This window comes from Dama dama, chromosome 33, assembly GCF_033118175.1.
Source record: "Dama dama isolate Ldn47 chromosome 33, ASM3311817v1, whole genome shotgun sequence".
NCBI lineage: Eukaryota > Metazoa > Chordata > Mammalia > Artiodactyla > Cervidae > Dama > Dama dama.
This window is the reverse complement of record NC_083713.1, coordinates 46724611-46749646: the sequence shown is the minus strand read 5'-3', so window position 1 is coordinate 46749646 and position 25036 is coordinate 46724611. Positions and strand designations below refer to the sequence as shown.

Below are 25036 nucleotides of genomic sequence, written 5' to 3'. Positions count from 1 at the left end.
CTTCATCTTATTCCCGCTGACTATGCCTGTCTTCTCCATAGTCACACCTACCTGGTCTAGACTAGATTCTTCTTGGCACCAAACTTAAGCTCTCGAAATTCTGTGGGTGAGCTGGTATGTAATCATCTCATCTCTCATTTGCTCTGGGTCCAAAATAGAGGTTTTTGAATCCTGACAGCTTTATCCAACCTCAGTGAGTGTCTAGTAAATTCTGTAACCTCAGCCTACCTCCTATAACTGCTCTTTTCAGGGGAGATGAGATCAGGGCAAGCCTTTGATATAAAATGCAAAGATGCCTAAGAGATTCAAGTTAACTTTAGATCAGAGCAAGTCCAGAAAGCTGACCGTTTCAAAAGATTAAATATCAAAGGAAGAACTAAGAAAGCATGAGAGAAATGAATATAATAGGAACAAATGGGAGCAGTTTAGTAGCCGGAGTAGAGAGGATAAGCAGCAAAGAATGACCAGTGAGAAAGAGATGTCAAAGCTGCCCCTCCCCGAATGGCTGTCAATCAACAGGAAAGGCCAGGGAGCATCAGAGGTGTAGGGGGTAGTACCAAACAGGTTACCCAAAGACCCTGCACAAAAGGAGAGGAAAAGTCTGGGTATTTTAAGGCACGGTGACTTCACTATGATAACTGTACCTATTATTTCGATAATCTTCAAAGTTAGAGAGGGGAAGCTAGCACCATATTTTAATTAACTTTATGACAATCTACTAACCGACCTTCCTCCCCAAATAACAAGGATTTGTAGCCTGGAAAATTTTGTGTTCTAATAAGATAGCCCCAAACTGCTTTAATGTCCTAAGCATCTGAAACTGAACTACTTTTTGGAAACATGATGTATTTACCTACCTTGGACCACAATAATCTAAGGACTGCAACAAACCCCACCCTAAGATAGAAGCAGACAGAAAAGAAAGTAAAGAAATCCTACAACACTGGAGACAGTTCAGAATTGGCCAACTATGCACACTTTTTGTTTCAAACCTTCTATTCAAGCTTGACAATGTTTAGGGGAAACTAAAGTATTAATAACACTACCAGGGTCAAGTTCAAATTAGTGTTTAACCCCAAACCCCATACCACATTTGACTTACTGCAAATGAGATACTCAGGGTTTCTCTTAAAATTCCTACTGAAGTGTCTTTCTTTTGTTTTTTGAAATCACTGCTGAATCTGCATCAAGTTATAAAGAACTTCCTAATAGGAAAGTGTCCGTGACAGACAGAATAAATGGTCTCCTTTCCAAGTAAGTGAATTTTAAAACGTAGATGATCGTCCTATATCCTTAGTTTGAGTTGCCAATGCAAATGAGTCAGAGGATTTGCCTCAGACAGTGAGTTAATTGTGTAACTCTACAGCAGAAAATGCCATTGGAGAGCGCTTGCTGACCTCACAGCTGAAAAAAAAAAAAAAAACATTTAAAAGATGTGGAAACCAGATGTTCAGACACATTTCAGTCTCTGCTCTGAGAATTTATCCCGAGCAGCCCCTAACAGGACATTCCTTCTCTACGACTGAGATATGATCATCTTAATTTACTTATTTGTCTTTCTATGGGAAGAGGCTCACGGATGGGGATTCAAGAACGGAATTTTTCATAACTCCATATGGCTTGGTAAGAAACTTCACTCATAGCTTCTTGCTGGGGAAGTCACTTCTTTGAATTCATACAGAAGTGAATCAAAGCTGTAAATTTTTCTCTTCTATTTAAGGCTGATGTTTTCTAAGAAAATTGTTTGGGAAAAACAGCTGATGGAGTGTATATACCATTTTTTTTTTAAGTGTTCCTGCCTTCTAAAATTTTAGAATAGCTTTTTATAAAGTGAACTGTTGAGTAGAAAATAGAGGTTAATATTTATAGTCCATATGAATATGTCCTTTAAAATTTTCAAAGCAGGTGTGGTAGTATAATGGGGATAGTGTCTTTAACAAAATAAAGTTACTAATACGTTATTTTGTTCCTATTTTAATGCATTTGCAGTCAGATTTCATAACAGGTAACCATAAGAGAATTATAACAGGTAAACTGGAATATAAAATAATTTTACAATCACTGCTGTGTGTACTCTGACCTGTAGTATCTCTCATGTTTTTCCAAACATCTTTCGACTAGTTTTACAAAGCCATCTTGTAATATAGAAAAAATCAAAAAAGCTTGTATTTCTGAATGCATTCTTATCACTTGATTTCTTTTGTTTAAGCTAGCCATTTAAATACTTTCCTACCTCTTCTGTTAGACAAGGAAAGTTTCTTTTGTTGTTTTGTTTTGTTAAATGTAAGGAAATGACACAGGCCTAACTGAGAATATAAACAATAGAACAAAAAAAACTAAATAGATAAAACCCCAAATGCTCCATAGAGTACTCTAAACAATGTTTTAATTCTCATGACACAGATTATTATTGCTTTACTGTTCACTGTTGTATCTGATGATGAAATTTTTTTGAATTGCTCAAGAAGAAAATTGACAGATCCTTATATAAAACAGAGAAATAAAGAGAAAGCAAAATTAACCTAGATCTTGATTTTATGCTTGCTAAACAGCACAGAGTTGTAGAATATCTTCCCTTTCAGCGTATTTCTTTCTGGTAATAACTACAGCCATGCGGATTTCATTAAAAAACTCGATTTGCAATGCACAGCCTTACCGCCTCTTTTTTCAGCTTGAGCCAGTGAACTACTTTCATGCTGAACAGTGCAATCCATTTGGCCAAGATGGGGTCTGGAATTTACTAGAGGAATGAGCAAGTCTTTCTGTTTATTTTCATTACACACCATTGAACTTGGGAAACACACCTATTTGTCAGAAATGAAAAAGAGGATCATAAAGCTAGTAAGAGTTGAACCCAAATGGATAAACTGAAATTCTGTCAAAGTATCTAATGATGAAGTAAAATGGAGTTTTGTTTTTGTTTTTTTTTAAGTGATGTTGTATATCACCAAAATAGAAACCTGGACAATAGAAGTTCTGTCCCAGAGGTAGAGGGAAGTAAACCCAAATATTTGTTAATAGTATGCTGCACATCTGAGGCCTGGAGTGATTGCATATTGCTTCAAAGTGGGACAAATTATTGACCAGTCAGCCTGGCATAAACTGTTTACAGTTGGTTAGATCAATGTAGTATTAGAAAACTGTTTAGAGGGGGAAGAGAGTTGAATTAGAAGGCAGGAATCTGCTAGCAACTATCAAGAACAAGGCACTTAAAATTCTTGGTCTCAGTTCCATGCTGGTAAAATGAGAAGTCTGAAGTAAGGGACCCTAAGGTTTATTTTTAACTCTTGTATACTCTAATTTCTTAAATAGTAAATTTTAAGACACATAAGGACAAGTGACTTCAACTAGTTTAAATGGAAAATTTAAAAATGTACAAATAAGCAATTCCTTTTAACCATTGTTTTGAATCTGAAAAAGGAGAAGGGAAAAGTAACATTATCATGAGCTCCTACTAGGATCCAGAAACAATGCTTATAGGTTTCATGGTTTGTATATTCCAAAAAATAACTGTCATTATTCCCATTTGATAGATGAAGAAACTGAGGTTCAGGCAGTAATTAATACAAGGTCACACAACTGTTCTATGACAGAACCAGAAGTAGAAATCAGAGCCAACCTGCTAGTGTTTACCGCTTAACTATTAATAAAAGGAAAAGGAAATTATTGGTTAAGCAGCTTTTCAATTTTAATGAATGACAACTAGAAAAATAATTACTTCTTCTGAAAGGTGAAACTCTTTAGATTAAGACTCATTATTCAAAGGACCATTTTAGTAGTATAAATTCTGAATTAAGAAATACTTTAAAATAAATCTGTGCTTAAAATATTCAAGTACACATGCCAAGAGTTCTCAACTTGTTCATAAGGCAAGATAATGGGAAGTTCGGGTCTCTTTCAGGAGCAATGTGGAATATTAATATCATTTAATCCATTAAAAATTATAGAATAGACATTGCTACTATGTAAGTTACTATCTTATTACAGACAAGTTTCAAGAGGTACCAAAGTTTTCAGAAAAACTACTGGGAAGAAAACTTAAAATTATTTTTTAATCTTTCTGTTTATCTTTTTCCCCTCCAAACCTCTGTTAAAAGAAAAACTGAGGCATACTTAAACTTTTGAGTTTTCTGAGCAAAAATCCATTTGAATTTGGCAGCATCCAATTTAACAGAAGGCGCTCCAAGGAGTGGTACGAAATGCAAAACTTTCATAGGCAGAAAGGAGCAGGCATAAGGAAGTTTTATTAGCAAAAAAGTAGGCTTTTGATGGCTAAGTTACTTTCCTTTAGGGGAGAGTAGAGGTCTATCAGGCAGATGATCTAACTAGTGATGATCAGGAGTCTTCTGACTGACTGGTTTAAGATTCCATTTCTGGGTAAGCTGAAATTATACTTAAGCCTTCATTTGGTGATGTGGGACTTAGCTTGCTGTCTTGTTTCTAATACATCAGATTTTTATTTGGGGAGTAAAATATAAAGGAAATTTTAGTTTGAGAAACACTGGGCAGACAAAATAATCAAATTTTTTTCAAATAAAGATCTTTTAGAGAACAAATACAGTTCTAACATTTTTAAAAAGTAACAATCATTTCCATCACATATATTACTAAGTACAACATACCTCTCTTCTCTACTAAAAGCCTCAGTATCCCTGTACTTCAAAATAGATGTACTTGCCTTGCCCATTAGCACCCAAGTTGCTTAAGAACAGGGCTTGATTCCCCAGAACCTAGCAAAGTACCTCGTAGTAAATTCTTAAAACAGCGACACTGGAAGCTGGTAAAAGTTGAGGTAATGAGGCTTTACCTTGAAGGACACTTGGAAAGTATGTAACTCTCAAAAGGGCAAATGACTTTGATGCTCCTTGTGTTTTCTGACCTCTAAGTATCAGACTGACTAACGTGCTGTGTATGCGTGATAGGCTTTTACCATATAAGGTATGAGAGCAGGATCTCATGAGTCTAGAAAAGCAGGGAAAATGCCAAGCAGCATCTCCTATTGAATTGGCATTGTCAACTTCAGCTTTGGGTAGAGAGTAAAGAACAGTATTTCTAATACTGCTGGATTCATATCTTGCTGCAAGGCTAGAAATACAAATTCTTGTTGGAAATGGTCTTAATGGTGGCTGATTACACAGGTCGGGGTACACAGACTTAACAATAATCTTGATAGTCTACACAGAACTATTAGAGCTATGCTATGATTATTGTCCTGGGAATCTTTTCACATTGTTTCTATGGCAAAATACACTCCAAACTCAAAACAATCAATTTAAACAGTGATCTACTAGGAGACAGCTCACATATGACTTAATACCATCTAAAATGTGCTGGGAACAAATGTGAACTGAAAAAAGACAAGCCAGGTAAAGAACTTAGGAACTGGTAGTTAGGTGTGTCCCACTTTTTCTCAGCTGTAGTTATATCTATTTTTCTTTTCTTTAATGCACTATTTGGTGCCTTTGGATTCTTTCAAACTGTTCCTCAGTTTTTGATTTGTTTACTAAATTCTCAATTATATTGCATTACTCATTTCCCTCAAATGGGTATTTTGGCTTATTTTTCTCCTTCATTATGAGCCAATTTTCAGTGGTTCTTTTGCCTTTGACTCTTTTTCTTTTCCTAGTGCTTACCTTTCCAAGTTTTTAAAACAAAGCCAAAAAACAAGCTAAAACTTTATCACCTTTGGATAGTGCAGAAATACAATGCTGTATTAAAACTTTCTTTTGGGCTCTCAGTTCAAAAACATAACTTAGTCTCAAGTTTCTCTCTATGTCCCCCCAAAATTCCCCTCATTCGAAATGTTTCCCAAAGCTTTCTAACAATGAAAACTCAGCCATTCAAGGCAGCCGACCCAGGGAACCCTTTGGCAGGAACAATAGCTGATGTAATCTTCCAGATGAGGCCACAAAATTTCCCTTGTTCGACAAGAATGGGTAACAGTGCATTTACGACATTTTGTGAATTCACAGAACAAGCAGCAGGCGTGTACCACAGGGAAGCGCGGTCCGGCAAATACAAGCTCACCTACGCAGAAGCGAAGGCGGTGTGTGAATATGAAGGTGGCCATCTTGCCACCTACAAGCAGTTAGAGGCAGCCAGAAAAATTGGTAACTTCTTTGAACATAATATTTCTTCTTTTTCACCCTTGGGAAAAAAATTTTTCCACCTTTCCTGCAACCTCTTATTAAGACTTACTTCTCCACCTCTGCTAATAGTTCCTCTGGCTTCTCCCATTTTCTCTGCCTACAGCTAGATGGTGGACAGTTTCTAAAACAAGCAACTGAGTTGGGGTCACCTCCCATTCAGAACAAATAAATTAAAGTCAAAAGAAAATGAAGATATCATCTCGATATCATTTAATTTCCTCATTAATTCTAATGCCATTGCTATTCATTTTTAATATTATACCATTTTATCTTTTCTTGATCTCTGTGGGTTTCCTCAGCTGTTAAATGATGTTGCTATGCTGAATCTTATAAAGAAATTCACTTGGTAGAAGAAACAGTGAATTTAGTGATTTCTTTTTTCAAGTTTTTCCTTTTCTTTTTTTACATTAAGTGGGAGAATGCATTTGTACTTTAGGATCAAAAGCCATGAGGAAAAGAGTTGTAAAGATGGAAGATACTGGGAAGTTGATGTCAGGATACCTGGTGAAAACCCAGTAATTAACGAATACTGTTTGCTTCTTTATAATAAAAGCTGGGGGTTGGGAGAGGGCGAGGAGGCTGCTACTGTCTCTCCTGGATTTTCAGGAGAATCCAAAAGGCCACCTCCATTCAGAATTATCTTCTCCATTAAAGAAATCCCTTTGTTTATAGGAACATACCTGGCAAAGCTCATGCAAATATTATATATTACCCAAGACAAAAATAAAGGTGTTTTCAAAAATGGCCCAGAGTCTTCCCCAGATGACTGTTCAGTCTATACCCACAGGGCTGTGTGTGACATAGTAACTGGAATGATGCATGCAAAAGCCAGAGCCATTACTAGCCACCAGGGACTTATCAAATCGTTCTTGGATGGCATTGGCAAATATTAAAAGAGCCTCCAAAGCTGAGCAAGGAAAACAGGGCTGAGGCTTTGTTTGAAATGTTGAGTGCTTTTATCTTTATTCAAATTTTTAAAAATATTAGCAATATCTTAATTGATCCTGAAAGAGACACTATCATTTGAAAAAAATGTTTTCAGTATTGGTGTTAATTTTAGTTATTTCATGGCACTAGTAGGGTCATTGGTGAAAAGAAGCCAGCTCTGAAATTGGATTGTTTTCATATCCCTGGTATTTTCATTTCTTAGTCCATCTTTTTTTTTTTTTTTGCCAAGATATCATTTCCTAGTAAAAGTCAGATGTTATAAGAACTTTTATTATGTGTTCAAACTTTATTTTTTAAGAAAACCGTTTTCCCCTTTTATGTAAACTGGATTTCGGCAGTTAAGACACTGTTCCTGTTGGGAGGGGCCATCTTGGTTGAGATAACCTTTGCTCAGCGGAGGGAACATACAAATTAAGCCATTACCCTTCCACTGTCTTGCAGGATTTCATGTCTGTGCTGCTGGGTGGATGGCCAAGGGCAGAGTTGGATACCCTATTGTGAAGCCAGGGCCCAACTGTGGATTTGGAAAAACTGGTATTATCGATTACGGAATCCGTCTCAATAGAAGTGAAAGATGGGACGCATACTGCTACAACCCACATGGTTTGTGGAAAACAGTAATTTTATCCTATACAAAAACAGTTACATGTTATGAAAAAGAAATGTCTTCTTCTTCCAGAGACAAGTCAATTTAATAATGATAATTTAAAAAAATTTTTAAAATATACATTTGGCTGCATCAGGTCTTAGTTGCAGCATGTGGGCTCAGCTTCCCCATGGCATGTGGGATCTTGGTTCACCAGCCAGGGATCAAACCTGCAGGCTCTGCACTGCAAGCCAGACGTTTACGTACTGGACCACCAGGGAAGTCCCCAGTAATGGTAATTATTAATAACAACTACCATTCATAGAATGGTTATGTTGTGCCAAACGCTGACTTATGTCCCTTCATCCACACTGTCACTTAATGTTCACAACTCTGCAAGGAGTTATTGTTATACTCATTTTAGAATTCAGGAAACTGAAAGTTCAAGAACTTAAGTACTTTCCCCAGATCAGACAGCTGATAATTAGTAGGCAAGTGAGATCTCAAATTTAGTTTTCTGTGCCAGGGAACTTCCTGAGCACAAAGGAAAAAAAAAAAAAAAGCAGATTATAAACTTATCACAGTGAATTAGTTAAAACTATGAAGTAGTATAATACTGCAAAATGTTAACTGTTCAAAGTTATCCTTTTAATAGAATGAGAAAAAGGAGACAGAATAAACAAATTGTTTTTCCTAATTTCTTTTTGTGTATAAATTCTTAAATTTCCAAACTAAGCAACTCCCACTCTGTGTTTTTTTAAACTGGATATTCTAGTTATTATTATATAGTACATATTTTATTCATATTCTTTTTCCATGGTTGATTGTAGTCAGGAAAACTTTAAAGAGAAAATTAACTCATCATAATTACTATGAAGAGTAATTCTTGCTCCATGCTCTTAGAGAAAAAAGTAGACTGGGGATTTATTTCCCCCAGGATAATATTACAAACTGTTACAACATGTCACAAATTATTTCCTATATTTATGATCATAAATATCCTCAGGTGGTATCCCATTTGGATCTACTTTATGAGAAAGTCTGTAACACAGTAGGAGAGTTACAGTGAAGTTCTAGCATAGTTTTATAGAATTTGTTATCGTTTAATAATATTAGTCATTGGAGAGCAGTTTCTCATGTTTGTAGCTCACCTAGATCTCAAAATAATATGTATTCTGGTAGAAGAGAATTTTGTCTAGTGCTATCACCTACTCCCACTTGAGACAAAATATGAATAAATACTTACAGCACATTCATATAGACTCTTTCAAACCACTTTGACATATGTTAAGCCTATACTATACTACATTTATGGAGTAGGAAATGGCAACCCACTCCAGTATTCTTGCCTGGAAATTCCATGGACAGAGGACCCTGGCTAGCTACAGTCCATGGGGTCGCAAAGAGTCGGATCCAACTGAGCACGCAAACACGCATACAACATTTAGTTCTACATTTAGTCATTGTTAATAATTTATATTCCTCCTTTTCCTCTCTCCCCTCCTCTCTTCCTTTTTTTTTTTTTTTTTTTGGTTGTGCTGCAGTGCTTGCAAGATCTCAGTTCCCCAACCAGGGATTGAACACAGGCCAAGGCAGTGAAAGCCCAGAATCCAAACCGCTAGGCCACCAGGGAATTCCCCCTTTTCCTTAAATATATTTATACAGGCACTTCTCTTTTTACTCTAACTTGGAGATACTGATTAATTAATAATCACTATTTTCCTGATACTGTTATGATTTTTTTTCATCCCAATCATTTTTTAGGGAACTGTGCTTCTCCCATTGCTAGTTCAGGCGGCCCCCAGTCCCCTTCAGGTTAACCACATCCTAAATAATCAGTATGTCACTGAATCTAAAAGTAAGCTGAGAATTGAGTAAGAACAAGTCTCCTAGGATTCTGTACATTTCATTGCTCTTTTATAAGAATGCCAACTTAACTTACAAATTTTTGTAAGTTGTATTTATTTCTCATAGAGGCTGAGTACTTTTCACTCTAGGAAAATGTGTACAGAATCGTACAGAAAAATCATACAGAAAAATCTACGACTGGAATGAAAAAAATCATAACAGTATCAGGAAAATAAATTAATGATCATTAATTAATCAGTATCGCCAAGTTACAGCTGCTTGAAGCAAGGAAGAACAGGGTCATTCAGAAGTGTACAGAGGTAACCTTGCTCATTCAAGTTCTGACCATGTGGCATGATGCTGACTCCCTCCTGCAGAAACACTTCTCAACCAATTAGCAGTCAGTCCTCAAATTTATAAAGTCAGATTTAAGAAGTCTGCTTCATAAATCTGTCATTTTCTAAATAAGCCAGAGATGAGGCAACAGTTATATGTAACATGAAATATAGAGCTGATAGATATAGCTAAATATACAACCAAAGAAGTTCAATATTTGGATTTTTCCCTAATCTAGTGATAAATACATCAAAGATACAGGAGGCTGGGAATTTCCTAGCGATCCAGTGATTAGGACTTTGTACTTTCACTGCCAAGGGTGTGGGTTCAATCCCTGGATAGGGAAGTAAGATAGTACAAACCACAAGACACGGGGATATATATATATATATATATATATATATATATATATATACACACACACACATATATAAATATTATTTCTATATAGATATATATATGTAAATGGAGGATGCTATGGGACAGGGAAAATCACTCCCAAAGTGGGCACTTGTTAGTCGCTCAGTCATGTCTGACTCTTTGAGACCCCATGGACTGTATAGCCCACCAGGCTCCTCTGTCCGTGGAATTCTCCAGGCAAGAATACTGAAGTGGGTAGCCATTCCCTTCTCCAGGGGAATCTTATCAACCCAGGGATCCAACCCCGGTGTCCTGCATTACAGGCAGATTCTTTACCATCTGAGCCACCAGGGAAGCCCCTTACATGCACATAAACACTATATATTTTATAAGATTTAATAACACAATATGAATAGCTTACACTTTGCATAATACCATTTAGCTACCCTCTATATTTATCCTCAGAATAGTGCTGTGAGGGAGGTAACAGAAGAGGCATGACTACATTTATTTTATCAATGAAGACACTGAGGTACAGACTGATCACTGAGCTCAGACTAGGTTGCTGACCTTCCTCATCACTCCCCAGCCTTTCTAAGAGCCTATTCTGCCCTGGGGACACAAGCTCCTTAACCTCTATGGTGTTAAGGATTCTAGCACAATTTTTTATCATAGTTATTTTAAAGAAGAATATTCTTGTAAAAAACCTTTAATTGATACAATAAAAATATCTTTGAATACTATCAGAGTTACGACCTCCACACCACCACTCAGATTATGTTTTAATTTCCAGTTTCTATCGTTTTTTTTAAGACACTAGACATTTAGTTGATATGGAATTAAAATGAACTAGGACCCTTCTATAGCTTTCCTTCTAGGTCATACTGCAAAATTACTGTTCTGGCAGAGATTGTTCGCTCTTATAAGAGGTTATGGGACATGACAGAAATCTATGAAATGGTAAATGACTTGAAAAAATCAACATAGATATCTCCACCAAATCCTCAAATAGTATTAGAATTAAGTTGCTAATTTAAACCAGTAAAAGGAGTGTAGAATTATTATAAATTCTTCCTTTTAACTGGATTAGAATGACCTTCAAGTTCCCTAGTGGTCTTTATGAGGATTTGCCAAACAGAATTTATTGGATGTATTATTCTAAGTGTTCAAGTCCCTGAAGACACAGTGGTTACACCACAGGACAAAACCCCTGTCATAGTTGGTGATGTAGATATATGTTGGTGAAGTAGGTATATGTTGGAAATACAGGTAGGTATATGTATCAATATTTGTCAAAACACATTTAAGTATGCACTTAAGATGTGTGCTCTATGCTTAAAATGTGAACAGAGCAAGAAATGTAAACAGGTGCACAATTATTTCTTTTTGCTACTTTACTTTTTTAAAAAAATCACAAATGGTCTATGTTTATTTTAGAGAATTTAGCAACTATTAACAAAAAATAGTTATTATTCAGCTACAATTATGCACAATATACTATGGAGGCTATATATTTATTCATGTCTTTATTTTTACTTCATAAAAAGTACTAAATAGATGGACATTAAGAAATGAATATCTTTTTAAAGTAGGAGTCATCTTTTTAAAAGCTTTTTTTTTTTTCTTTTCTCATTTCAGCAAAGGAGTGTGGTGGTGTGTTTACAGATCCAAAGAGAATTTTTAAATCTCCAGGCTTCCCAAATGAGTATGATGATAACCAAATCTGCTACTGGCACATTAGACTCAAGTATGGTCAGCGCATTCATCTTAGTTTTTTGGACTTTGACCTTGAAGATGACCCAGCTTGCTTGGCTGACTATGTTGAAGTATACGACAGTTACGATGATGTCCACGGCTTTGTGGGAAGGTATGTGTTGCTTCTCCATACAGGAAGCTAATGGACATCTGATATTTTGCGTGATGCTTCTTTTTTTTTTTTTTTTTTTTATTTTATTATTTTTTTCCAGTGGGTTTTGTCATACATTGATATGAATCAGCCATGGATTTACATGTATTCCCAATCCCGATCCCCCCTCCCACCTCCCTCTCCACCCGATTCCTCTGGGTCTTCCCAGTGCACCAGGCCGGAGCACTTGTCTCGTGCATCCCACCTGGGCTGGTGATCTGTTTCACCATAGATAGCATACATGCTATTCTTTTGAAATATCCCACCCTCACATTCTCCCACAAAGTTCAAAAGTCTGTTCTGTATTTCTGTGTCTCTTTTTCTGTTCTGCATATAGGGTTATCGTTATCACCTTTCTAAATTCCATATACATGTGTCAGTATGCTGTAATGTTCTTTATCTTTCTGGCTTACTTCACTCTGTATAATGGGCTCCAGCTTCATCCATCTCATTAGGACTGGTTCAAATGAATTCTTTTTAATGGCTGAGTAATATTCCATGGTGTATATGTACCACAGCTTCCTTATCCATTCATCTGCTGATGGGCATCTAGGTTGCTTCCATGTCCTGGCTATTATAAACAGTGCTGCGATGAACATTGCGGTGCACGTGTCTCTTTCAGATCTGGTTTCCTCAGTGTGTATGCCCAGAAGTGGGATTGCTGGGTCATATGGCAGTTCTATTTCCAGTTTTTTAAGAAATCTCCACACTGTTTTCCATAGCGGCTGTACTAGTTTGCATTCCCACCAACAGTGTAAGAGGATTCCCTTTTCTCCACACCCTCTCCAGCATTTATTGCTTGTAGACTTTTGGATAGCAGCCATCCTGACTGGCGTGTAATGGTACCTCATTGTGGTTTTGATTTGCATTTCTCTAATAATGAGTGATGTTGAGCATCTTTTCATGTGTTTGTTAGCCATCTGTATGTCTTCTTTGGAGAAATGTCTGTTTAGTTCTTTGGCCCATTTTTTGATTGGGTCATTTATTTTTCTGGAATTGAGCTGCAGGAGTTGCTTGTATATTTTTGAGGTTAATCCTTTGTCTGTTTCTTCATTTGCTATTATTTTCTCCCAATCTGAGGGCTGTCTTTTCACCTTACTTATAGTTTCCTTTGTAGTGCAAAAGCTTTTAAGTTTCATTAGGTCCCATTTGTTTAGTTTTGCTTTTATTTCCAATATTCTGGGAGGTGGGTCATAGAGGATCCTGCTGTGATTTATGTCGGAGTGTTTTGCCTATGTTCTCCTCTAGGAGTTTTATAGTTTCTGGTCTTACATTTAGATCTTTAATCCATTTTGAGTTTATTTTTGTGTATGGTGTTAGAAAGTGTTCTAGTTTCATTCTTTTACAAGTGGTTGACCAGTTTTCCCAGCACCACTTGTTAAAGAGGTTGTCTTTTTTCCATTGTATATCCTTGCCTCCTTTGTCAAAGATAAGGTGTCCATAGGTTCGTGGATTTATCTCTGGGCTTTCTATTCTGTTCCATTGATCTATATTTCTGTCTTTGTGCCAGTACCATACTGTCTTGATGACTGTGGCTTTGTAGTAGAGTCTGAAGTCAGGCAGGTTGATTCCTCCAGCTCCATTCTTCTTTCTCAAGATTACTTTGGCTATTCGAGGTTTTTTGTATTTCCATACAAATTGTGAAATTCTTTGGTCTAGTTCTGTGAAAAATACCGTTGGTAGCTTGATAGGGATTGCATTGAATCTATAGACTGCTTTGGGTAGAATAGCCATTTTGACAATATTGATTCTTCCAATCCATGAACACGGCATGTTTCTCCATCTGTTTGTGTCCTCTTTGATTTCTTTCATCAGTGTTTTATAGTTTTCTATGTATAGGTCCTTTGTTTCTTTAGGTAGATATACTCCTAAGTATTTTATTCTTTTTGTTGCAATAGTGAATGGTATTGTTTCCTTAATTTCTCTGTCTGTTTTTTCATTGTTAGTATATAGGAATGCAAGGGATTTCTGTGTGTTAATTTTATGTCCTGCAACTTTACTATATTCATTGATTAGCTCTAGTAATTTTCTGGTAGAGTCTTTAGGGTTTTCTATGTAGAGGATCATGTCATCTGCAAACAGTGAGAGTTTTACTTCTTCTTTTCCTATCTGGATTCCTTTTACTTCTTTTTCTGCTCTGATTGCTGTGGCCAGAACTTCCAACACTATGTTGAATAGTAGTGGTGAGAGTGGGCACCCTTGTCTTGTTCCTGATTTCAGGGGAAATGCCTTCCATTTTTCACCATTGAGGGTGATGCTTGCTGTGGGTTTGTCATATATAGCTTTTATTATGTTGAGGTATGTTCCTTCTATTCCTGCTTTTTGGAGAGTTTTAATCATAAATGAGTGTTGAATTTTGTCAAAGGCTTTCTCTGCATCTATTGAGATAATCATATGGCTTTTATCTTTCAATTTGTTATTGTGGTGTATTACATTGATTGATTTGCGGATATTAAAGAATCCTTGCATTCCTGGGATAAAGCCCACTTGGTCATGGTGTATGATTTTTTTAATATGTTGTTGGATTCTGTTTGCTAGAATTTTGTTAAGGATTTTTGCATCTATGTTCATCAGTGATATTGGCCTGTAGTTTTCTTTTTTTGTGGCATCTTTGTCTGGTTTTGGAATTAGGGTGATGGTGGCCTCATAGAATGAGTTTGGAAGCTTGTGATGCTTCTTTAATTTATCCCCAACTGTCCCTACAATATTGATTTTCCAGTTTATCTATTCCCCTGCAACATCCTTTCCTTTCCTAACCAAGATTTTTCTTTGCAGTGTTAGTCCTAACAAGCCATAGTCAGCTGCTACCTCTACTTATGATTAAAATAGTGATAGCTACTTTTTGATTTGTTAAATTATAACAGTTAAATATTCTATTTATGTAGACCTCAAGATTTGACTAACAGGAGAAAGAAGATATGTAGGATGGGAAATTTGTTGGGGTTTTTAAGTGTTCTGATTTCTGCCAACCTACTAAAAATAATTATAAATTCAGTAATTGTTGCCTTTCTTCTGCGCACAAAGCATTGTACTAAGCATGATGATATGAGGTAAATAAGTACACTAGAGCCCCTTCTCTCATACAGTTTAGCTCATTATACAATGGATATCTTCTTAAAAATAGCTTTCTTTGTCATGAAAAAACAAATGTTCCTTTCCTCAGTATTTCTCTCCTGGTTTTTCAAGATGCTGGGACACAATATTTTTGATGCATGTTCTCACCCAATATCTTTGCTGCTGCTAAGTCACTTCAGTCGTGTCCGACTCTGTGTGACCCCATAGACGGCAGCCCACCAGGCTCTGCCGTCCCTGGGATTCTCCAGGCAAGAACACTGGAGTGGGTTGCCATTTCCTTCTCCAATGCATCAAAGTAAAAAGTGAAAGAGAAGTCGCTCAGTCATTTCCAACTCTTAGCGACCCCATGGACTGCAGCCTACCAGGATCCTCTGTCCATGGGGTTTTCCAGACAAGAGTACTGGAGTGGGTTGCCATTGCCTTCTCCGACCCAATATCTTTAATATAGTTTAAATTTTACAGTACAAATTTTGCAACACTGTATGAAATATTATAAATTAAAGAGAGCACAGGTAGGTGTTTTATATATTCAGGTCCCCACTTAGTGTATTTTAAAATATCTATCATCAATGGATTGTCAATTATCAAATCTCTATTATCCATGATAGTAATTTAATGAAAGAAAATAGTAGTGGGGATAATTTAAAATAATAGACAATATCTTTTTATTGACTTTGAAATCTGTAACTTAAATAGAAAGAAAAACAAAGGTATTTCTTGGATAAATGAACAGCAGTTTTTGGATGGAAAGTGTTTTTTTGTTGTTGTTGTTTTGTTCTTTAGCTGAGACTACTACTATGGAAAAAAATATAAATAGTTTTAAAAAATAGTTTGAAGAAGACTAGAAGTGGAATCTGAGGAATTAAGAACAAAGTCTTTTTTGAAAGAACGGACCTCCTACCTTGGCACTTAAGATAATATTTTTATTCTAAATCTAGTTTCAGAAATCAATTACAGTTCTAGATAAAATGACTTTTTAATCTACAGGCTAATTTGTTATTAACTGGATTATATTGTGTGATTTACCTTTATGATAGACTTTCTCCTTCTCTGGAATAAACTACTTTTTCTTTAGAAACTAACAAAAACCATTTTTTAATATAATTATGTGCAAGGGAATTCCTTTCATGCCATGATTCAGATAAAAATCACATCGTCTTATAAGGTCCAATGTAATTTTTTCCTTTTTAAATCAGTCATACCCCCCTCATTCTTCTTTAACTGTGAAGAAAACATCATGAGATTAATCAGAAACAAATTTTTAAAATTTCCCAAATAGATTCAAATTGTCTACCACACAAAAAACTTTGTAGACACACAGAGTAGAAATGCCACAGTTTCTTTCCTAAGAGTCTCAATACTGCAAGAAGGCTATTTGAAACAATATTTTAGCCTCTCTTCTCTCTTACAAGGGCTTTCCAGGTGGCTCTCGTGGTAAAGAACCCTCCTGCCAGTGCAGGAGATGTAAGAGACTTGGGTTCAATCCCAGGGTCGGGAAAATTCCTTGGAGGAATGCATGGCAACCCACTTCAGTATTCTTGCCTGGAGAATCCCATGGATAGAGGAACCTGGCGGGCTACGGTCCAAACGGTCCATACACAGAGTCAGACACATTGAAGCAACTTAGCACTCACGCAGGCTCTCTTGTAAATTCTAGTAAAAATAAATAAACAATAAAATGTTGTAAATAATAGAAAAGTGAGCCATTACTTAGAGGAACTGGAGTAGGCAATGGCATCCCACTCCAGTATTCTTGCCTGGAAAATTTCCATGGACAGAGGATCCTGGCAGGTTATAGTCCATGGGGTTGCAAAAAGTCAGGCATGACTGAGCACAGACGCACCTCTTAGGGGAAATACAAAGTACATCAATTATCAGTTAGTCACTTGCAAGAGCTATATTATAATCATTCATGTGACTTCTCCTTTTTAAAAATTTTCTTTCAGATACTGTGGAGATGAGCTTCCAGAAGACATCATTAGTACAGGTAATGGCTCTAAATCGAGGAACAAAACTATGATTTGCTTTCTCAGTGTCACTGAAAGTGAACGATCCAATAGTTATTACTACATAACTTTTTAAACTTGAGAACTGAAGACAGACATGGCTTGCTAGCTTGTAAAAGGCAAAGAACTATTTATACTTTATTATTTTTTTTTTCTATTTATACTTTACAACGTGTGTAGTCTCTGGTTACTTGCAGGAAATGCAGTCTGAGATAGTCTTGAGTCTGCAAATCCATAAATATTGCTGTATCTTATAATTCCCATAAGATATGGTAACAAAAGGCCCAAACTTCATCGATACGATAAAGGATTGAAGTAATTTGTCAAGTTGTTAAAAATATCTTTCATCACTGAAAAAAATTTTAAGTTGTATTTATTGCATTTTCATATTAGTACAGCAATCCCAAGAAAGTCTTGTGAAGATCACAGTTCTGTTAGGTGTTTTTAATAGATATTACATGATAAAAGGGCTCTAAGGTCAGGTAAATTGGGGAAACATTGGGTTAAACAACGTTAAACAGGTTTCTTTGTTAGAAGACGTTAGAGAACTTTTACTATGCTAATTATGCATAGTTAATCTTAAAAGCCTACCTATAGTGAGCAGTGTTTTCCAAATCTTTTTCCTCTTGCCAATTATTTTATGAGGCTGTTCCTTGAAATGTGCGCCAAGAGATGTTCCAGGAGCAGCATAGATTTATAGCAATGAGCAATACCACTGCTATTGCCTCAAACTGCTACTTTCTGGCTAATAACTTTTACTTTCTTCGATGTCTTCATTTTTTTCTTTATTTTCATCACTCTTACCAGTAATTGGCATTCTGGCTTGCTCTATTTTTCCTCCGAGACATTAAAAAAAAAAAAAAAAAAAATCACAATACTTCTGCAACTAAAAACACCAAAGCTACATTGAATTGCAAATTCCAAACAGTCCCTAAACTGAGATACAAGCTAAATTAGCCCACACCCTAGCTTTGCAGTGCATGCAGTTTTCATTGATGAATCATTACAAGAGATGGAAATTCTTGTTCAATACTGGAATGATTAATGCTTAAAGTTTATTAATTCATTACTATGTCACAATCACCTTAGGAAGAGCAATCTTTCAAACTTTTTATTTATCTCTTATTCTTTACTTGAGAACATATTTCATGTTAACAGAAAACTAAAAGAAGACACTTTATGAGATGTAGGAGGGTAGTTGGGAGAGGGGTGAGAATTCTATTTTTAAAAAAAGTGGAACAGAGGGAGAATCCAAAGGAAGCCTGAAACTTGACATTTTTCTTGTTTTGTCTAAAACAGACTCCAAATGTAACACCAAATCAGTGTTTTTCTGGCACAACTGCAAGAAACTAAAAAAAAGAAAAACCCACACAATTTATTATTCAAAGAGAAACAAATCAACAGAAAGAACATAGTTAAATAAAATGCCAAAGATTTCACAAAACAACAGGAAGAATACACACTGATACAGAGTAATCGAAAAAGAATATATAAAATAAGTTTAAAGTACTATCCTCTCAGTCGAGATAATGCTGTTAACATTTTGATCTAGTTTTCTTCTTAAATATGTGCTTACTCAACCCAGGATATTTATATTAAAAAACAAAAACAGAAAATAAACTAAAAACTACCCATAGTTGTACCACTTTAATAAAAGGTATATGAGGAAAGAAAGTGCCCACTCTTCTCCTCTCCCTACCCAAGAAAGGCATTGGACAACCACGTGGTGTCCATCTTTCCAGACGTCTTCCTATAACAAACAAACATTATGTACATGGAGACTATGGGGCCACTTCAAAGTCACAGTAGAATTGGGAAGCCCTGTATATTTAGATAATTCTAATTCTTTTTAATGACTCTTAATAGGTGCCAAAATTTGTCATACACCAATATTTAACAACCTGAAGGCAGTTGTTTCTGATTTTCTTGTCTTTTGCTATTCAACATTTCACTTAGTTCAGTTCAATTTAGTCGCTCAGTCATGTCTGACTCTTTGCGACCCCATGAATTGCAGCACACCAGGCCTCCCTGTCCATCACCAACTCCCAGAGTTTACCCAAACTCATGTCCATCGAGTCGGTGATGCCATCCAGCCATCTTGCCCTCTGTCAACTCTTCTCCTCCTGCCCCCAACCCCTCCCAGCATCAGGGTCTTTTCCAAAGAGTCAACTCTTCACATGAGGTGGCCAAAGTATTGGAGTTTCAGCTTCAGCATCAGTCCTTCCAATGAACACCCAGGACTGGTTTCCTCTAGGATGGACTGGTTGGATCTTCTTGAAGTCCAAGGGACTCTCAAGAGTCTTCTCCAACACCACAGTTCAAAAGCATCAATTCTTCGGTGCTCAGCTTTCTTCACAGTCCAACTCTCACATCCATACATGACCACTGGAAAAACCATAGCCTTGACCAGACGGACCTTTGCTGGCAAAGTAATGTCTCTGCTTTTTAATATGCTGTCTAGGTTGGTCATAACTTTCCTTCCAAGGAGTAAGCGTCTTTTTATTTCATGGCTGCAGTCACCATCTGCAGTGATTTTGGAGCCCCCCCAAAATATTTATTTGTCTGTGCTGGGTCTTAGTCGTCGCATGTAGGATCTAGTTCTCTGACAAGGGATTGAACCCTGGCTCCCGGCATTGGGAGTGCAGAGTCTTAGGCACTGAACCACCAGGGAAGTCCCCTAGATATTTTCATACTTCTACTTGTTAGTGCTATTTTTTTTAAGAGTTAATTCCTAAAAGTGAAATTTTGGGATCACTTAGGTGTGTGTGTGTGTATGTTCAGTCGAGTCTGACTCTTAGCGACCCCCCGGACTGTAGCCCACCAGGCTCCTCTGTTCATAGAATCTTCCAGGCAAGAATACTGGAGTGGGTTGCCATTTCCTTCTTCAGGGAATCTTCCTGACCCAGGGATCAAACCCACAACTCTTGTGTCTCCTGCATTGGCAGGCGGATTCTTTACTACTGTGCCACGTGGGAAGCCATAGATGTGGATTGATGCCAGCAAATTAGCACTAGGCCCTACTGTGCCAATTTTTATTTCAACCAGTTGAGTTGTCTACAAGAAAAAATTTCTTTTTTCATTTAAGCAGCTCTCCCAAGTTTGAAAAGAGTTTAGTAGACCAGAGCATGAACTCTAGGTTCAAACCTGGTTCTGCCATTTAAAACCCTGTGGCCTTGGCCAAGCTACTCAGGCTCTCTGTGCCTCAATTTCATCTATGAAAGGATTATTTTAATAGTAGGCACCTCATCATGTTGCTGTGGAAAATAAGATGAAAGACACTTAGAGCTGTGCTTGACAAAAGAAAACATTAGCATTCAGTGTGTATGGGGGTTTTGCAAAGAAATCTGGATTTGTGATTTGGATTAAGAAGGCTTTTCCCACATGAAAAAGAAAAATATTCCTATATATTTCATATAATGAAGTTTTTCTTTTTTATTTTTGGTACGTGTTGGTCTTTAATGCAGGTAAAATGTAGTTAAGTGCTTTGTTTAAAAGAGAGATCTAGCTTTGTGGCTTTTTTCCTTTTTTTTTTTTTTCTTAACAAATGCAAAGGTTTGTTGACATCATTTAGTAAATAACCCATCTGTATCTCACTGGTTTGAACTGCCTGCTATTCTCCTGTAATTCTATGGATGTTCCTTCTACAAAGAAAACCTTTTAAAACAGAATAGACAAAATTTCCTGTAGGACAGATTAGAGAGCCACAGGAAAAATCTGAAGTCCTTGCTCCACCTGGCAATGATACTACAGACTCAACAACTTGAAAATATACCTCTGAATTCTAGGAGTCTTGTTCATGAATTTTTACATTCCCCCTATGAGAATGATGAGTCTTTGAACTGTCAGCTAAATTGAAGAAGAGTAACATCTTGGTTCTTCTGCATCTTCCTCTTCCCCAGGAAATGTCATGACATTGAAGTTCCTGAGTGATGCTTCAGTGACTGCAGGAGGTTTCCAAATCAAATATGTCGCAGTGGATCCTCCATCCAAATCCAGTCAAGGAAAGAATGCAAGTACTACAAGTACTACTTCTACTGGAAATAAAAACTTTTTAGCTGGAAGATTTAGCCATTTATAAAAGCAAAAAAAAAAAAAAAGACTTTCCGTATTTATGTTTCTATCTTTTGGAACACTTTTGATCTCACTTTTATATTATTATTATTAATGTTTATTTATTATTTTTCTAAATGTGAAAGTGATAACTGATAATTTGAGGAAAACTGGGAAATACAAAAAACTTTGAATGAGAAAATAAAATCTCCCATAATCTCCTTGCATAAAAATAGCAAGCATTAAATTTATACATACTTTTAAGTCATTTTTCAATTCATGGTATATGTATATATGCATCTGTATGTATTAGTACTTCAAATTATTGAATCCTACTCTAGGTACAGTTTGAAATCTTAAATTTTTTTAACCTTGAATTTTATGGTATGCACATTTTCCCCTATCACTGAGTATTCTGCAAAAACATGATTTTGAATAACTGTAAAATGTCCATGGTATGACTGTCCCATACTTTCTGTAAACCTGTCTCTATTGTGGGAATTATTAGTTGTTTTTATAAATATTGTTTCAATAAACATCCTTGAACAAATATGTATTTGGACATCCCTCTAATTATTCAAGATAGGGTCCTAGGGGTGGAATTACTGAGTCAGAGATTAATTAAAATGAAAAAATTTTTTGAGGTAGATCAGCTAAACTTTATGACACTGAATGGGATGGGTGGTAGGCTGGATGGCAGGTGGGCCATACTCACTCAGTAGATGAAGGTATCTTCTAGGGAAACTAGAAGGTGAATGGACTAGGAAAATAGCAGGTTTTAAGGACACATTAAGGGCACATTTCATCTCACATGCTAGCAAAGTAATGCTCAAAATCCTCCAAGCCAGGCTTCAACAGTATGTGAACCGTGAACTTCCAGATGTTCAAGTTGGATTTAGAAAAGGCAAAGAAACCAGAGCCAACATCCATTGGATCATCAAAAAGGCATGAGAGTTCCAGAAAAACATCCACTTCTGCTTTATTGACTATGCCAAAGACTTTGACTGTGTGGATCACAACAAACTGGAAAATTCTTCAAGAGATGGGAATACCAGACCACCTTACCTGCCTCCTGAGAAATCTGTATGCAGGTCAAGAAGCAATAGTTAGAACTGGACATGGAACAACAGACTGGTTCCAAATCGGGAAAGGAGTACGTCAAAGCTATATATTGTCACTCTGCTTATTTAACTTATATGCAGAGTACATCATGAAAAACGCTGGTCTGGATGAAGCACAAGCTGGAATCAAGATTTCTGGGAGAAATATCAATAACCTCAGATATGCAGATGACACCTCCCTTATGGCAGAAAGTGAAGAAGAACTAAAGAGCCTCTTAATGAAAGTGAAAGAGGAGAGTGAAAAAGTTGGCTTAAAGCTCAACATTCAGAAAACTAAGATCATGGCATCCAGTCCCATCACTTCATGGCAAATAGATTGGGAAACAATGGAAACAGTGACAGACTTTATTTTGGGGGTCTCCAAAATCACTGCAGATGGTGACTGCAGCCATGAAATTAAAAGACACTTGTTCCTTGGAAGAAAAGCTATGACCAACCTAGACAGTACATTGCTTTGCCAACAAAGGTCTGTCTAGTCAAAGCTATGATTTTTCTAGTAGTCATGTATGGATGTGAGTTGGACTATAAAGAAAGCTGAGCACTGAAGAATTGACGCTTTTGAACTGTGGTGTTGGAGAAGACTCTTGAGAGTCCCTTGGACTGCAAGAAGATCCAACCAGTCCATCCTAAAGGAGATCAGTCCTGGGTGTTCACTGAAAGGACTGATACTGAAGTTGAAACTCCAATACTTTGGCCACCTCATGCAAAGAGTTGACTCATTGGAAAAGACCCTGATGCTGGGAAAGATTGAAGGTGGGAGAAGAAGCAGACAACAGAGGATGAGATGGTTCAATGGCGTCACCGACTCAATGGACATGAGTTTGAGTAGGCTCTGGGAGTTGGTGATGGACAGGGAAGTCTGGTGTGCTGCAATTCCATGGGGTCACAAAGAGTCGGACATGACTGAGTGACTGAACTGAACTGAAGGGCACATATGAACTTTGTGATATGGACCTTTCTTTTTTAATTAAAAAAATTGTTTTTAAATTTTTTGGCCACCCCACATGGCATAAGATTTTTTAGTTCCCAGACCAGCAATAGAAACTGTGCCCCTTGCAGTGGAAGTCTTAACCACTGACCACCAGGGAATTCCCTGTGGTATGGACCTTAGTTGGAGATGGGTCAGCAAGGCTATTTTTCTCTGACCATGTTCAGCTATATAAGGACAAGGACAGATTAGTGAGAGAGTAGGAATCATCACAGTTGGGCTTTTGCCAAGTGAGTGTGATAAGACAGGGGTAAGGGAATAGAGGATGTAGGTCAGGAGGCATTGCAATGATAACTCAGGAAATTTAGATTCATAAAGAGTGAAGAGAAGACAGTTAGGAAATAAGGAATAGTAGAAAAGCAGTAGACTCAATGAAGTAAAGGTCTCAAAGGGGCTTAAAGGGCTGTTGAATCAGTATGAAAGGGGACACATTGGAGAGATAGTAGGTTGTGGTCTGAGAATGAGATATTAAATGTATGGTAGGCAGAGCAACACTCCCCCTAAGATGCCTGTAACTTAATCCCCCAAACCTATGAATATGTTCCCTTACTTGGCAAGAGGGACTTTGCACAAGCGATTAAGTCAAGGATCTTAAAATGGGATACTATGCTGGGTTGTCCGAGTGGGCCCAATGTGATCACAAGTGTCCTTAAAAGTAGATGAAGGAGGCTTAAGAAAAGAGAGTCAGAGAAAATATGTGACAAGAGAAGCAAGGCCAGAAAGATGCAACATTGATGGCCTTGAAGATGGAGGAAAGGGGCCATGAGCCAAGGAATGTGGGTGACTTTTGGAAGCTGGAAAAGGTAAAGAAAGAAATTCTCCCCTAGAGCTTCTGGACAGAATGCATCTCTGCTGACTCACTGATTTAGCCCAATGAGTCCCTACTGGATTTCTGAACTACAGAACTATAAGATAATACATTCATATTGTTTGAAGCCACTTCAAAAGGTTTAATACACCTTTTAATCAATTTCATGCAGGCTTAGACACAGGAATAAAAGTCTAATTCTAGATAATAAAGCATACACAAGAAGTTGTAAACAGAAGAGTGTTGTTTCTCTAAACTCAGTGAAATTAATTTAGGTAAATATTATTTAAGGCTAGTGTTATCATTTCTCTGTTCGTATGTTCTCCTGCCTACATCTAATACTTTTCCACTTCCTTACTCATGATTTTTTTTTTCAACCTTTAAAAAAATTTTTTTACCTCACATCCATAGGCTTTTTGGTCTTTTTTTCCCATAGTTTTCAGAAATTTAAGGATAATTGACTAACAATATTATATTATTTCAGGTGTACAGCATAGTGATTTGATATTTTTATACATTACAAAATGATCACCATTTTAAGTCTAATTATCATCTGTCACCATACAAGGTTGTTGTTCAGTTGCTCAGTCGTGTCCAACTCTTTGCGACCCCGTGGACTGCAGCACGCCAGGCTTCTCTGTCCTTCACCATCTCCCAGGGCCTGCTCAAACTCATGTCCATTGAACTGATGATGCCATCCAACCATCTCATCCTCTGGCATCTCCTTCTCCTCCTACCCTCACTCTTTCCAAGCATCAGGGTCTTTTCTAATGAGGCAGTTCTTTGCATCAGGTGGCCAAAGTATTGGAGCTTCAGCGTCAGCATCAGTCCTTCCAATGAATATTCAGTGTTGAT

The 25036-nt window shown here is 36.9% G+C and overlaps 1 protein-coding gene across 1 annotated transcript; it reads left to right on the top strand.

The window, feature by feature from the left end:
* Positions 1–1454: 1454 nt before the first annotated feature.
* TNFAIP6 (TNF alpha induced protein 6) lies at positions 1455–21814 on the top strand. Its single transcript, XM_061135149.1, has 6 exons — positions 1455–1623; positions 5973–6110; positions 7539–7700; positions 11866–12094; positions 17155–17195; positions 21114–21814. The coding sequence occupies exons 1-6, from the start codon at positions 1530–1532 to the stop codon at positions 21290–21292; spliced, it is 843 nt and encodes a 280-aa protein (XP_060991132.1). The 5' UTR covers positions 1455–1529; the 3' UTR covers positions 21293–21814.
* Positions 21815–25036: the final 3222 nt, after the last annotated feature.